The sequence below is a fragment of the Pongo abelii genome, chromosome 3 (genome assembly GCF_028885655.2).
Source record: "Pongo abelii isolate AG06213 chromosome 3, NHGRI_mPonAbe1-v2.0_pri, whole genome shotgun sequence".
Taxonomy (NCBI): domain Eukaryota; kingdom Metazoa; phylum Chordata; class Mammalia; order Primates; family Hominidae; genus Pongo; species Pongo abelii.
Genome location: NC_071988.2, coordinates 65,700,342 through 65,714,035, shown reverse-complemented (window position 1 = coordinate 65,714,035; position 13,694 = coordinate 65,700,342). Strand labels below are relative to the sequence as shown.

The following is a 13,694-nucleotide window of genomic DNA, read 5'->3' as shown; positions in this document are numbered from 1 at the left end:
GTGCACGGACCCAAAGAGTGAGTAGTAGCAATATTTATTGCAGAGAGCCAATGAACAAAGCTGAACAGTGTGGAAAGAGACCCAAGCAGGTTGCCGCTGCAGGCTGGGGCAGCCTGCTTTTATTCCTTTATCTGACCCCACCCACATCCTGCTGAGTGATCCATTTTACAGAGAGCTGATTGGGCCGTTTTACAGATTGCTGATTGGTCCATTTTACAGAGAGCTGATTGGTCCATTTTGACAGGGTGCTGATTGGTGCATTTACAAACCTTGAGCTAGACACAGAGTGCTGATTGGTGCATTTACAATCCTTTAGCTAGACACTAAAGTTTTCCAAGTCCCCACTAGATTAGCTAGACACAGAGCACTGATTGGTGCCTTTACAAACCTTGAGCTAGACACAGGGTGCTGATTGGTGCATTTACAATCCTTTAGCTAGACACAACTTTCTTCAAGTCCCCACTAGATTAGCTAGACACAGAGCACTGATTGGTGCATTTACCAACCTTGAGCTAGACACGGGGTGCTGATTGGTGCATTTACAAACTTTGAGCTAGACATAAAGTGCTGATTGGTGCATTTACAATCCTCTAGCTAGACGTAAAAGTTCTCCAAGTCCCCACCCCACTCAAGAGCCCAGCTGGCTTCGCCTAGTGGATCAGGCCCCAGGGCCAGGGGCAGAGCTGCCCACCAGTCCTGCACTGCGCGCCCACATTCCTCGGCCCTTGGGCTGTCTATGGGACTGGGCGCTGCGGAGCAAGGGACAGTGCCCATTGGGGAGGCTGGGGCCCCATAGGAGCCCACAGGGGGAAGGGGCGGGGCTCGGGCATGGCAGGCTGCAGGTACCAAGCCCTGTGCGGAGGGGAGGCGGCTGAGGCCCAGTGATCACGGTGGGGGTGGGCTGGGAGTGCTGGGTGACCCAGCACACCCTCCACAACTGCTGGCCCGGGTGCTAAGCCCCTCACTGTCTGGACCGGCCGGCCACTCCGAGTGTGGGGGGCCCGAGCCCACGCCCACGTGGAACTCGCACTGGGCTTTCAGCGCCACGTGCAGGCCCGATTCCTGCCCGCGCTTCTCCCTCCACACCTCCCGGCAAGCCCAGTGAGCTGGCTCTGGCCTCAACCAGCCCAGAGAGGGGCTCCCACATTGCAGCTGTGGGCTAAAGGGCTCCTCAAGCGTGGCCAGAGCAGACTCCGAGGCCGAGGAGGCACTGAGAGCGAGCAAGGGCTGCTAACACTTTGTCAACTCTCACTAGCACAGTGCCTACATATAGTAGGCATCAATAAGCATTTGCTGAATGAATGAATAAATAAATAACCTGCATCTAGTCAGTCAGGTAAATAGTGCCATAAGATGATACTATCCTGAAATTTTAAAGCTGAATTTTTTCATATTCTTTTCTTTTCTTCTATTTTTTTTTCTTTTTTTTTTTTTAGAGGCAGAGTCTCACTCTGTTGCCCAAGCTGGAGTGCAATCATAGCTCACTGTAGCCTTGAACTCTGAGCACAAGCAACTCTCCCACCTTAGTTTCCCAGACAGTTGAAACTATTCCCAGGATTTGAGATCCTAAATTAAGCCAATTGCTTCACGGATTTGAGATCCTAAATTAAGCCAATTGCTTCAAGGGCTAAACTTTTCAAGTTACCAGGACCAGAAAATACCAATTCTGTATGATCCTGCGGATTATATGTGTGTTAGTGTCATTATCATAAGGCATGTAACATCTTCACTTGTCTTTAAGTCTTATATGGAATAAAATGAGAAGCAAGCATTGAGAAGTCTTCATAAGAGTTCAATACATATATTCCATTAGTTCTGTCCCTCTGGAGAATCCTGACTAATATGCTTATGAAATGAACAGAGATCATTCATACCATTTTTAACACTGTCTTGAGTAACCAGAATTGTAGTGATCTTGCAGGATCATGCAGGGGGAACCTTTCACTTACTCTACTTCATTTTTTTCTCTAGCTGTTCTAGAAGATAGACATGTTAACTTATTTTACCCTCTCAATTACCCTCTGAGGTCCTTATTTTGCAGATCAGGAAACTGAGAGGCAGAAGTTAGGCAACTTGCCCAAGGACTTTTGACTAGGAAAGGGCAGAGCTAAGATTACTATAAATAAGCTCTCGTAATCTCTTTAGTAACAGTAGCTACCATATATTGAGGATCTACCTCAATCCCCATACTCTTTACATAAATGATCCTATATAACATACATTTGATCATATCACATCACAGCTCAAAACTCTCCAACTGATTCCCATTATACTTTGGCTATTATTCTAAATCCTTATTTTAACCTACAAAGCATTCCCTCTACCTACCCCTCCAACTGATCTCCTATCAGTGTTCCCTCTTGCTCACAACACTTTAGCCAAACTGGCCTCCTACTGGTCCTCAAGCAAGACACACATGCTCCCACCTTAGGCCCACTGCACTTGCCATTCCCTGGGTCTTATATGTCCTATCATTAGGTAGCCACATGGCATGCTTCCTCCCTTCTTTCAGCCTCTGCTCAAATGTCACATCCTCTCCTCAAATGTCACATCCTCTCAAAACTTACTGTCTTAAAACCACATGTATTAATCTCAACTGTTTCTATGCATCCAGGAATTCAGAGTGGCTTAACTGGGTCTGACTCAGAGACTCTCATAAAATTGCAGTCAATATGTCAGCTGGGGCTGCAGTCATCTGAATGCTTGACTGGGCTGGAGGATCCATTTCTCAGATGGCTCACTCACAAAACTATTGACAGGAGGCCTCAGTTCCTCATTGGTTGTTGGAAGGAATCCCATTTCCTCACTACATGGGCCTCCCATAGGGCTTCTTGAGTATCTTCATGACATGGTAGCTAACTTCCCTCAGAGCCAGTGATCGAAAAGAACAAAGCAAGGAAAAAGACGCAATGCCTTTTAGGACCTGGTGTTGAAAATTACACTCCTGCATTTCTGCCATATGCTATTTTAGGGAGAAGCGGATAAGTGAGTCACTAAACCTAGCCCACACTCAAGGGGAGGGGAATTTAAACTGTATGTCTTGAAGGAAGAGGTATCAAAGAATTTGTAGACATATATATAGAGAGAGAGACAAGGTCTTGCTCTGTTGCCCAGGCAGGAGTGCAGTGGCTCAATCATGGCTCAGTGCAGCCTAGATTTCCCAGACTCAGGTGATCCTGCCACCTCAGCCTCCTGAAGAGCTGGCACTACAGCATGCAACACCATGCCCAGCTAATTTTTTGTATTTTTTGTAGAGATGGGGTTTCACCATATTGCCAAGGCTGGTCTCAAACTTCTGGGCTCAAGTGATCCACCACTTTGGCCTCCCAAAGTGCGGGGGTTACAGGTGTGAGCCACCACACCCAGCTTGTAGACACTTTTTTTTTTTTTTTTTTTTTTTTTTTTTGAGACGGAGTCTAGCTCTCACCCAGCCTGGAGTGCAATGGCGCGATCTCGGCTCACTGCAAGCTCCACCTCCTGGTTCACGCCATTCTCCTGCCTCAGCGTCCGGAGTAGCTGGGACTACAGGCACCCGCCACCACACCCGGCTAATTTTTTGTATTTTTTAGTAGAGATGGGTTTGTAGATATATTTTTAAACCACCACACCTACCTTCATTAATATTAATAGCCCATATTATTACACTGATATTAGTAATTTGTTTACTGTCTTCATTCCCAACCAAAATTTAAACTTCCTAACTGGAAGGATTTAGATATTTTTAGCACTATTTCCCCTATTCCTTGAGTAATAGATAATATGTATTTCTGAATGAAGGAATTATTTCAGGCCAGGCTCAGTGGCTGATGCCTGTAATCTCAGCACTTTGGGAGGCTGAGGTGGGAGGGTCACTTGAGGTCAGGAGTTCTAGACCAGTCTGGCCAACATGGTAAAGCCCCATCTCTACTAAAAAATATATATATATAAATTAGCCAGGTGTAGTGGTATGTGCCTGTAATCCCAGCCACTCAGGAGGCTGAGGCACAAGAATCGCTTGAACCCAAGAGGCGGAGGTTGCAGTGAGCTGAGATTGAGCCACTGCACACCAGCCTGGGCAACAGTGCAAGACTCTGTCTCAAAAAAAAAAAAAAGGAATTATTTCATATTCTTCCCACAGATTAGAATACAAAAATAGGTGGATATTTTTCCCTCTTTACAAATGAGAAAACCTCAACAGCTCAATGAGGGTCAAATAGCACAAAAAAAGTCACTAAGCCAGGATGTGAAGTTATCCTGGCATGGATCTAACACCAAAAATCTAGTTGGCTTCCCAGCTGTGTCTCATACCTATTTATTTTAAATAGTATCTTCTGAATCCTGAAATAAAGATATAAGTTAGTTAGTTTCCATGTTTTGGAAAAGCAGATCGGGGAGAAAAAAAATCAGACACTTTTCTGAGCACTAAAGCAGCACTGGAGTCCAAATATGTTTAGTCTCTGAAGCTGCTAACTTCTGGACACACCATATAATGATCATCTCTACTGTGCAGGACAACAGTTCTCAAACTTTTCCCACACCCACACATAAGAGTAGTCACTGGAGCAAACTGCCAAGGTTCAAATCCTAGCTCTGCCACTTAACACATGTGTAATCTGAGGCAAGTTATTTAACTCCTCTGTGTTTCAGTTTCATCCGTAAAATGGGGATAATTATAATACTTATCTCAAAAATTATTGTGAAAATTAAAGGAATTTACACATGCAGAGTGCTGAGATAAACAGTTCATTTTCAAATGTTAGCCATTACTAGTGGACTCAAATTTCAATACTTTGACAAGTAATATACAATCACACCTTAAAGCAAATATAAACACTTCAGTGTATCATAATCCCAGGAGTAAGAACCATCCACTGGAATGAGAGTTAATATTTAATCAAAAGGATTTTAATTTAAAAGTTTGCATGAAGCTGCCTGTAATGCCAAAACTTTGGAAGGCTGAGGTGGGCAGATCACTTGAGGTCAGGAGATCAAGACCAGCCTGGCCAACATGGTGAAACTCTATCTCTACTAAAAAACAAAACAAAACAAAAAAACACAAAAATTAGCTGGGCGCGGTGGTGGCTTTCCTGCCTGTAATTCCAGCTACTTGGGAGGCTGAAGCACAAGAATTATTTGAACCTGGGAGGCGAAGGTTGCAGTGAGCCGAGATGGTGCCATTGCACTCCAGCCTGCAACACAGTGAGACGCTGTCTCAGGAAAAAAAAAAAAAGTTTACATGAAGCTAAAATTCAGAATTGAACTAAGAGAGTAAATTTAATTCCCAGCATTGCCACCATCTCCTACCTTTTAATTTTGAACTTGAAAACTATTAGCAAAACACTCTAGCCAATCTCAAGAGCCAGAACATGAAAGGAAACCAAACTCAAATATTTTAGGAATTCATGAATCAAGTCTCTTTTTTTAATTGTCCCTGGAAACAAATCAGAAGCCAGAATAGCCCACAGAACGCTGACTTAAATCGTCTATGCAAACATGCCCGACCCTTAGGTGTCCAAACCCTGGGTACTCTGGACATGGTCAAAGTAAGTCAGAATGAAAGAGATGGGCATCAGTGGCCATTTACTTCTCAAACAATTACAACTTTTTATATTTAAGCCCTGAGTGCTTATCAACTGGATAACCAGGAGAGAAAGGAACTTGCCTATCTTGTTTACCACTGTTTCCCTATTACCTGGAACAGTGCTTAGCACAAAATAGGCACTCAATAAATATTTGTTAAAAAAAAAAGTACATTTAGACAAAGAAATACTACTTTCAGCAAAGATGATAACCAAAAGATGAAAAAGAAACTTGTCTACATTGTAAACATGATGTTAACAATGTCAAGTACTTATGAATTATTTGAGGTTATTTTTGATACTGCCAATTTCACATCTAAGAAAAAAATAAATATATAAATTTTCTAACAGTAAATTATCAAGGCTAGCATCCAAAATATTTAGCGTCTAATAACATAAATTAATATATAAATTAACATCTAAATCAAAGACTGAAAAATGTTATTTCCTTTTGGTCTCTACATTAAAATGGCTGTCAAGTCTCTTAAATTGAAATTCAAATCATTTAAGTCATTCTAATAATTTTCAAATCACCTCTCAGGACTGTAATCCCAGCACTTTGGGATGCCAAGTCAGGAGGATTGCTTGAAGCCAGGTATTTGAGACCAGCCTGGGAACAAAGTGAAATCCCTGTCTTTACAAAAAATAAAAAGTGAAACCCTTCTGATTTTTAGAAGTTGTTGGTATAATCTTTTGTTTGCTTCAGCTGTCACTGGCTAAACAATGCCTCAATCTAAGCCACAATTTGATGTAGGAAACCTCACCAAACTCTTGTAACAACTACTCCATTAAGCTGATAGTCATGAGCTTCCCAGCTCCCTAAGCTTGCTGTGTCCAGAAGGGCAAATCCACTAAAAATGTGAGCATCATGACCATGTGTTCTCCAGAATGCCAGGGCCAGGAGCACCCTTGCCAACAGTAATGCCACTAACATCATCTACCCTACTACCTCATTCAATGTGGGGCCACTCTGAAGCAGTGGGCAAGTGCTGCCTTTTCTCATTCACTATTACCGTGGAGCCACCATGACCTCCACTGCCTCAGTTCCCTCAGTGCCCCTAGGGGGCCAGCTGCATCCACACTAGCATGCTTCTAGGCCCTATCTATTGCCTCCACTGGACAACAATATTTGGTGACTTGTGGTCTTAATAAGTAGAGGGGTTATTTTTACTCACTAATACAGAAGTACTTCAACATTTAAACAAAAGGTTTTACAATACAGCTATGTACCCACTGAAAGTCAATCCTGTATATTACTAATATGGGACGTAACACTATGTGGAAACATCTTTGAATCAAATGAGATTTTAAGCTGATCATCTGGAAGATAATCTGGATGATTATCCAAAAGGTATCTATTAAAAAGACATCAATTTATCAGTTATTAGGATCACAGTAACAAACTAGTCCTGATTAAAATCTATCTTCCAAAGTCTACCCTCCACCATCTAGCAGTAATTTTAATCCTTCTAAAAGTGAGCAGGTGATAATTTTTAAATGGGATGTAGATCGTGGACACTTCTTGAGTATCCTGTGCACAAAGCTGATTGGTTTCAGAGAGGACCACAAATCAAAACTTGGTTCCATAAACCAGTAGATAGGCAAATACACTGGGCCCTGGCCATTCTTGCTTTATCACCCTACCAGGCCATTGCTGCTGTCACCTACCACTACTAAGCAGGTGACCTCACCCTACTCAGGAGATCTCACCCCACTTGGGATCCAACACCCAGGGCCCAGCCAAGGTCTTCCTCCCTGCCAGACACCTACCTCACTGAGCCCTACCTAAATGTTTTTGAATTGAATTATTCAAGAAGGTAAGAAGGAAGCAGAGTCTTTATAATTTTTAATGTATTTGAGAAATACCTCAAGTAACTTTTAGGGGTTCAATCTCATTGCTTTATCATCGTATCTTGTGTTAGAATGCCCATAGCGTCCCATTGAGACTAATATTTTCATGGTTCCTCTCAGGCTCTTGACAGAGTGGCTGAATTTTTCTTACTCTTTTTACATGTTGCCTTGAATCTACCCAGAGAAATCTTCTATTTGTTCCCTTTGAGCAATGCCCCTTTCAACATTAAATATTGTTTCACTGATCTCATGTACCTAAATGCCCCCTCCCACACAAACCTGCTACTGAGTACCTTCACTAACTTAACCTTTCACCCTGGAAGACCACCTACTAGCAGAAGGATTCTTAACAAATGTAAAGAAAGTAAGGACTTTACATTAACAATACAAAACTAACTCTCTCTTTGACAATTCAAAAAACAAAAGATGCTGAACTTTGACATTTACAGAATTAAATGTCAAATGTGACACAATACCATCACATCTGGCTAACTAACTCTTATGCTTTTTTTAGTAAGGAACAACTTTTGAGCCTCAATATCTTAATTCTTAAAATGATAAAGAACACTTAACTCAATTTGTTGAGATCAAATAAGGTAATGTAAAAGTGGGATTTTTATTTTTATTTATTTATTCGAGACAAGGTCTCGCTCTGTCACCCAGACTGGAGTGCAATGGCACGATCACAGCTTACTGCAGCTTCAAACTCCCAGGTTCAAGCAATCTGCACACCTCAGCCTCACAAGTAACTGAGACCACAGGCATGAGCCACTATACCCGGCTAATTTTTGTATTTTTTGTAGAGACAGGGTCTTACTCTGTTCCCCAGGCTGTTCTTGAACTCCTAGGCTCCAGTGATTCACCAGCCTCAGCCTGGAATTACAGGCATGAGCCACCACACCCAGTAAGAAGTGGTTTTTATCTATAAAATATTCATATAAATATGACTAGCTAATATCATTATTTTCTTTCTTAAGTTTTGCTGTGAGCCCAAGCTGCCAAATCTGAGACTATTCAGAAAAGTGTGCATCATTTTTTCTGCATTTGTGTATCACTAATGATATGATTCAAGAATCTCAGAAACATTTTCAATTAGAAAAAATAAGTGTGTTAACTTCAATTAATGTCTGGTATCTACAACCTTTAATCCACTCATTTATCCATTCATTCAATAAATGTATATTGAATACCTACTGTTTTGAAGGTACTCTTGCTGGTTAATAAACAGTAAACAAAACAGAGTCCCTCCCTTCAAGAACTTCCATTCAAGTGAGAGGAGACAGGTAATAAGTGATCAATTAGTAGTGTCAGGGAATAGTAAAGGCTACGACAAATAAAGCCAGGTAAGGGGTAAGAGAGTGTCAAAGAAGTTCACTGAGGAAGGCCTCTCTGAGGAGCAGGAATGATGTGGGGGAGAAAGCCATGTGGATACCTCAAAGAACATCCCAAGCAGAGCTGCAGAGGAAACGCAAAGGCCCTGAGGCTGGAACATGCTTAGCATGTCTCACAATGGCAAGGCAGCCAATGTTGTAAGAGGGGAGATCATGTATGGCCTTGAAAACAACAGTAAAGAACTTGACAGGAGGTATGATCAGAGGCCACTGGAATACTGAGCAAGTAAATGATATGTCATAGTTATGCTTTGAGGTATTATATAAGAAGCTGGCCTAAGTGGTTGCTTGTCTGTATAGGTTTCATACTTCTTTAATTGTTTTTTAATTATTTGCATGCTTTACTGTGTCAAATGCTGCTTTGAAGTCCAGTAGAATTAATGTGGTAATAAAACAAAGGAAGTTTCTGGGAAGTATTGGAAAATAAAACTGTAATTGGAGTCAAGAGAAAATTGGAGCAGATGTTTGTGGAGACAACAAGTATAGACAACTCTTTCAAGTTTGCTATAAAATAAAGCAAAAAAAAAAAATGGAATTGAAGTTGGAAGAGCATTAGAGGTCAAGACAGAAGATGTTCCCTGGGGGAAAATACAGGGAAAAGGAAAAAATGATGATCTAAGAAAGGGAGAGGGTATTTGAAAAACAGTAAATCTATGACAGAAGTGAAAAGAGAGGATTTAGTCTACATAGGTGAAAAAGTTAGCATTAGATAGTGGCAGGGACAGTATATTTCTTTTCAATATGAAGGAAGGAAAAGACTTGGGTACAGATGTAGAAAGGGTGGTAGATTTGGTGATGGGAAAATACAGATTTTTTTAGTGGCTTGTATTTTCTCAGTGATATCAGAAGTGAGAAAGGTGAGTATGGGGAAGGAGATCTGGACACTTGATAAGGGAGAACCTATATAATGATTGCTGCCAAATGGCAACTTTGTCTTTCTATGTGTCTTTATTTTGTAAATCATTCTTTCTTCCTTTTTTTTTTCTTTTTTGAGACAGAATCTGACTCTGTCACCCAGGTTGGAGTGCAATGATGTGATGGTGGTTCACTGCAACCTCCGCCTTCTGGGCTCAACTTATCCTCCACCTCAGCCTCCTGAGTGGCTGGGACTACAGGTCACCATGCCTGGCTAGTTTTTTCATTTTTTATTTAATTTTTAAATTTTCTGTAGAGATTGAGTTTTGCTGTGTTGCCCAGGTTGATCTCAAACTCCTGAGCTCAAGCAGTCTGCCCCCCTCAGCCTCCCAAAGTGCTGGGATTACAGGCATGAGCCACTGTGCCAGGCTCTAAATCATACTTGACTATGTTATATTGATACTTGACTACATTATATTGTAAACTTTTAGAGGGCAGAAGTTATGCTCACCTTATTTATTCTGTATGCTCACCGTATTTATTCTGTATGTTTAAAAAAAGCATTAGCTACTGAAGATGTAAAGAGCTGTTACTAAGATGCTGGACAGTGGGACATTAAGTTTTGCCTAACAGAAGTCTTAGGGGAGGGTACAAAATTATGTGAACTTCCCAGTTGATTATGAAACAACTTTGTTACATTTTTGGCATAAAGAAATAGAAGTAACAGTAATATATAGCATCCACAAAAAAACTCAACGAGCATCTACTTATCAGGTTTTATCTTTTAATCCCCTATGGACTCTGTGATGCTACAGTTATTACTTATATATTTAAATCACAGACTGGACATCTGGTTTTTCCAGTCACATAATTAAGTTTACATCTCAGTATTACCATTTAGCCTACTTTCCATTTTTTTGTCTGAAAATTAATCTTATTAAGATTAAAAACTCAAATATACCTATTTTGTTTTTTATAACTTAATTCAACTTTTTTTCTGACCGATTAAAGGGAATGCCTACCAATGTCAGTTTTCCGATTATTCTCCCTGGACTTGGAAGTGGCTAGGCTATATTACTAACAGTATTAAACAACCTAATTAGAGAACAATAAAGTTGACCTTTGAAAATAACATATCAAACATCAGAAAGTGTCTTTTCTTCATCTGCTTTAAGGATTACATTTGTTTCTTTTGTGTAAATAATACATTATTACAATTTGAGATTATTTACTTAATCTTTAATACAATGAGAGCTAAAAATAAATCAATAAACATTTGAAAATATTTTCTACAATTCTATTTCATCTCATTTACTAGTAACATTTAAGTTCAGCCTCACTTTTGAACATTCATTTCCTAAACCTCAATTGTCTGTGATAATTTTATGTTTTCTTATACAGTAGTTTTCCCTCCACTGGGTCATCTATTAACACTTCTCCAACAAACCAGAGTCTTCTTATGAAGGACTGTTGTGAATACTGGCATTCGTAAATTTCTAAAAATAAAATTTCCCAGGTGCACAGTTTTCCTCCATGTCAGCATAATCTTGGGCTAAAGTTGTTGTTTAACAAGGCAATGGGCATTTATGATATTTCTACCCATTACAGCATTTAACAAATGTTATTGTAATTGCTAATTCACCTGTCTGTATTCCACTTTAGACAATAAACTCTGTGAGATTAGAGACCGTGTCCATCTAGTTCATCTTTGTATCCTCAATCTGATATATATAATAAAAGGTCAATAAAATATATGCTGAATCAATGAAAGTCCCAGCAATGTGGGGAATGGTAAGGAAGAACTCCAGAGCAATGCACTTACCTGTGAGATCCAGGGTTCTGTCCACAAAAACCACGGATGCCCTGCCTGCAGCAGTCTTCTTCCTGTTCTTTGCAGGGGTATAATTGGCCAGATCCGCAGCGATGACCCGACTTAAGGAACCTACAGCAAAACACTCCTCCCGTACTCCTAAATGTTCACACAGAGAACTGAGGCCTGACACTAGGCATCTGATCTGCAGCAGCAGCTCTGGGGTTAGGGCAGTGGCGTCCACATCACCCAGGCTTCCCAGCTTCCTCTTGTCCGGTCGGGCGCTATTAAGGAGGTGCACATCCTGGGGTAGCAGTGGGAAAAGGGATGCAAAGGCTGGAGTTAAGGCAAAGTGGGGAGCAACAGGGGCAAGCAACAATGGGACATGGAACACCTCGGCCGTGTAGTTCATGTTGCCCATCCATTCACACAGCTTCTCCTCGAGCTGCTCGAACACCGGCTGCTGCCCCTCCATCTCGGCCGCTGCCGCTGCTGGGACATGATTAGCTGTGAGGTGGACAGCGTGGCTCACGGTTGTGACCACCACACAATACTGGAAGTGACTGCGGCAGATGATGTCCCGTAGGATCTCCACGTTCCGGCCTTTCAGCAGGCAGCTCAGCACAAACACCGCCTTGGGCTGCTTGGCTCCCCCACCAACTGCGTCGGGCTCGAACTCTCGCAGGTGACAGTCAGGACCCCCCACCGCCTCCAGGAGACAGGTGGATCCGCAGCCCCAGTGCAGGCTTTCGGCGCAGGCGGTGTCCAGGTAAACCACAGCCCGTTTCACTTTGGCCAGCACCTGCTCCCATCCTTGCTGGGTAAAGGACACTACGCCCGAGGCGCTCATGGCTGGGGATTCGCAGACTTGGGGAACTACGGTGCAGGAACTTCTTTCAGAACTCACCGCTTCCGGAAATTGGGCTCCCGGAGACTTTGACAGTCTACACAGTTCACGTGGTCCGGACTCTGACACGCTCCCTGATGGCGCTCGATGATGACGTTGAACTGAGCGGTGATTGGCTACGGAGGAGGTGGGAGTGAGGAAGGATAGCGTGGTCTGGAAGGAAGTGGGTGGGGCTCTGCGGCTCCGGGCTTCCTCAAAAGCTCATGGAGATCAGAAGGTGTTTCCTGGGGTAGAGCTGAACTGAGTTCTTTCCGTCACTCGGCCTGTCTGCGCAGATAATCTTTTCATGTTCCTTGAAAAGTCTCCGAAATAAAAACCTAATCCGAAATTTGATATCTTCCTTAGATATGAACACGTCTCCAAAAGTACAGCCACCTTCTCAATCTAAACTCAGAGCAACTAGAAAAAGATAATAAAAACAACCAACTGTGTGCAATATTTTGAGTTTATAGATTGCTGTCACATACGTTATTGCCCACAAGCCTCATAACAAACCCTGTTGTTCTCATTTTCACTTTCTTCATCTTTCCTCCCTCATCTCATCGTCACTGCATCTTGATAGGCTTAAAAACTCTCAGAATTCAGCCCTTCCTCTCCATTTTTGCTGTCACAAAAACCCAACATCATCGCTCACCCAGGCAATGATCTCCCAACATTTTCTGGCTTTTGATCTCTTTCTCCTCCAATTCTATTTTCTTCCTAATAAACAAAGTTGTTCCTACAACTTTCCTGCTTAAAAGCTTCTCCTAGCCCAGTTGCCTATAGGATACATCCACACTCTTTAAAAAGCATCAACATCCTTCATGATTTCTCAATTTCTCTCCAGCTATCCCCAACCTGGAGAAAAATTGTACCGATACAATGAAGTCAATAGGCTGAACCCAAAATGTTTTATGAGTTTTGTTTGTTCCACCAATATACTTACATTACTAAGTATAATCTCTGTGCTAAGCTTCAAAGATGCAATGGTTAATGAAATTCATTACCTAATCCACAAAGAATTTACCCGGTAAACTTACCGAAAATAATCATTCCAACAGCACTGCCTGTAACAGACTTTTTCTAACTCACCACCACTATCACCCTATCACCTCTCTCTTCCCCCACCTATCAAACCACTCAATTGATACATTCACTAAGTACTTGCCATATCATGGGGTAAGTATTAACACTATTTTCTTTAAACTATCTGTTTTGCTAAATTATGCACTAGATGCTTGGTATCCCCAACACTTATAACAGGTGTTCAATAAATGTTCATTGAATGAAGAATGTTCAATTAATATCCATGGCCAGGCGCGGTGGCTCATGCCTGTAATCCC

The 13,694-nt window shown here is 41.8% G+C and overlaps 1 protein-coding gene across 4 annotated transcripts in view; it reads right to left on the bottom strand.

Moving 5' to 3' along the window:
- SCFD2 (sec1 family domain containing 2) overlaps positions 1–12,766 on the bottom strand; it is a 500,604-nt gene extending 487,838 nt beyond the window's left edge. Inside the window, exon 1 of one of the 4 annotated variants that reach the window (XM_063722535.1) lies at positions 11,478–12,766. In XM_063722535.1, coding sequence (XP_063578605.1) covers positions 11,478–12,315 — 838 coding nt within the window. In that variant the 5' untranslated portion in view covers positions 12,316–12,766. 4 annotated transcript variants of the gene reach the window in all.
- Between the last annotated feature and the right edge of the window lie 928 nt (positions 12,767–13,694).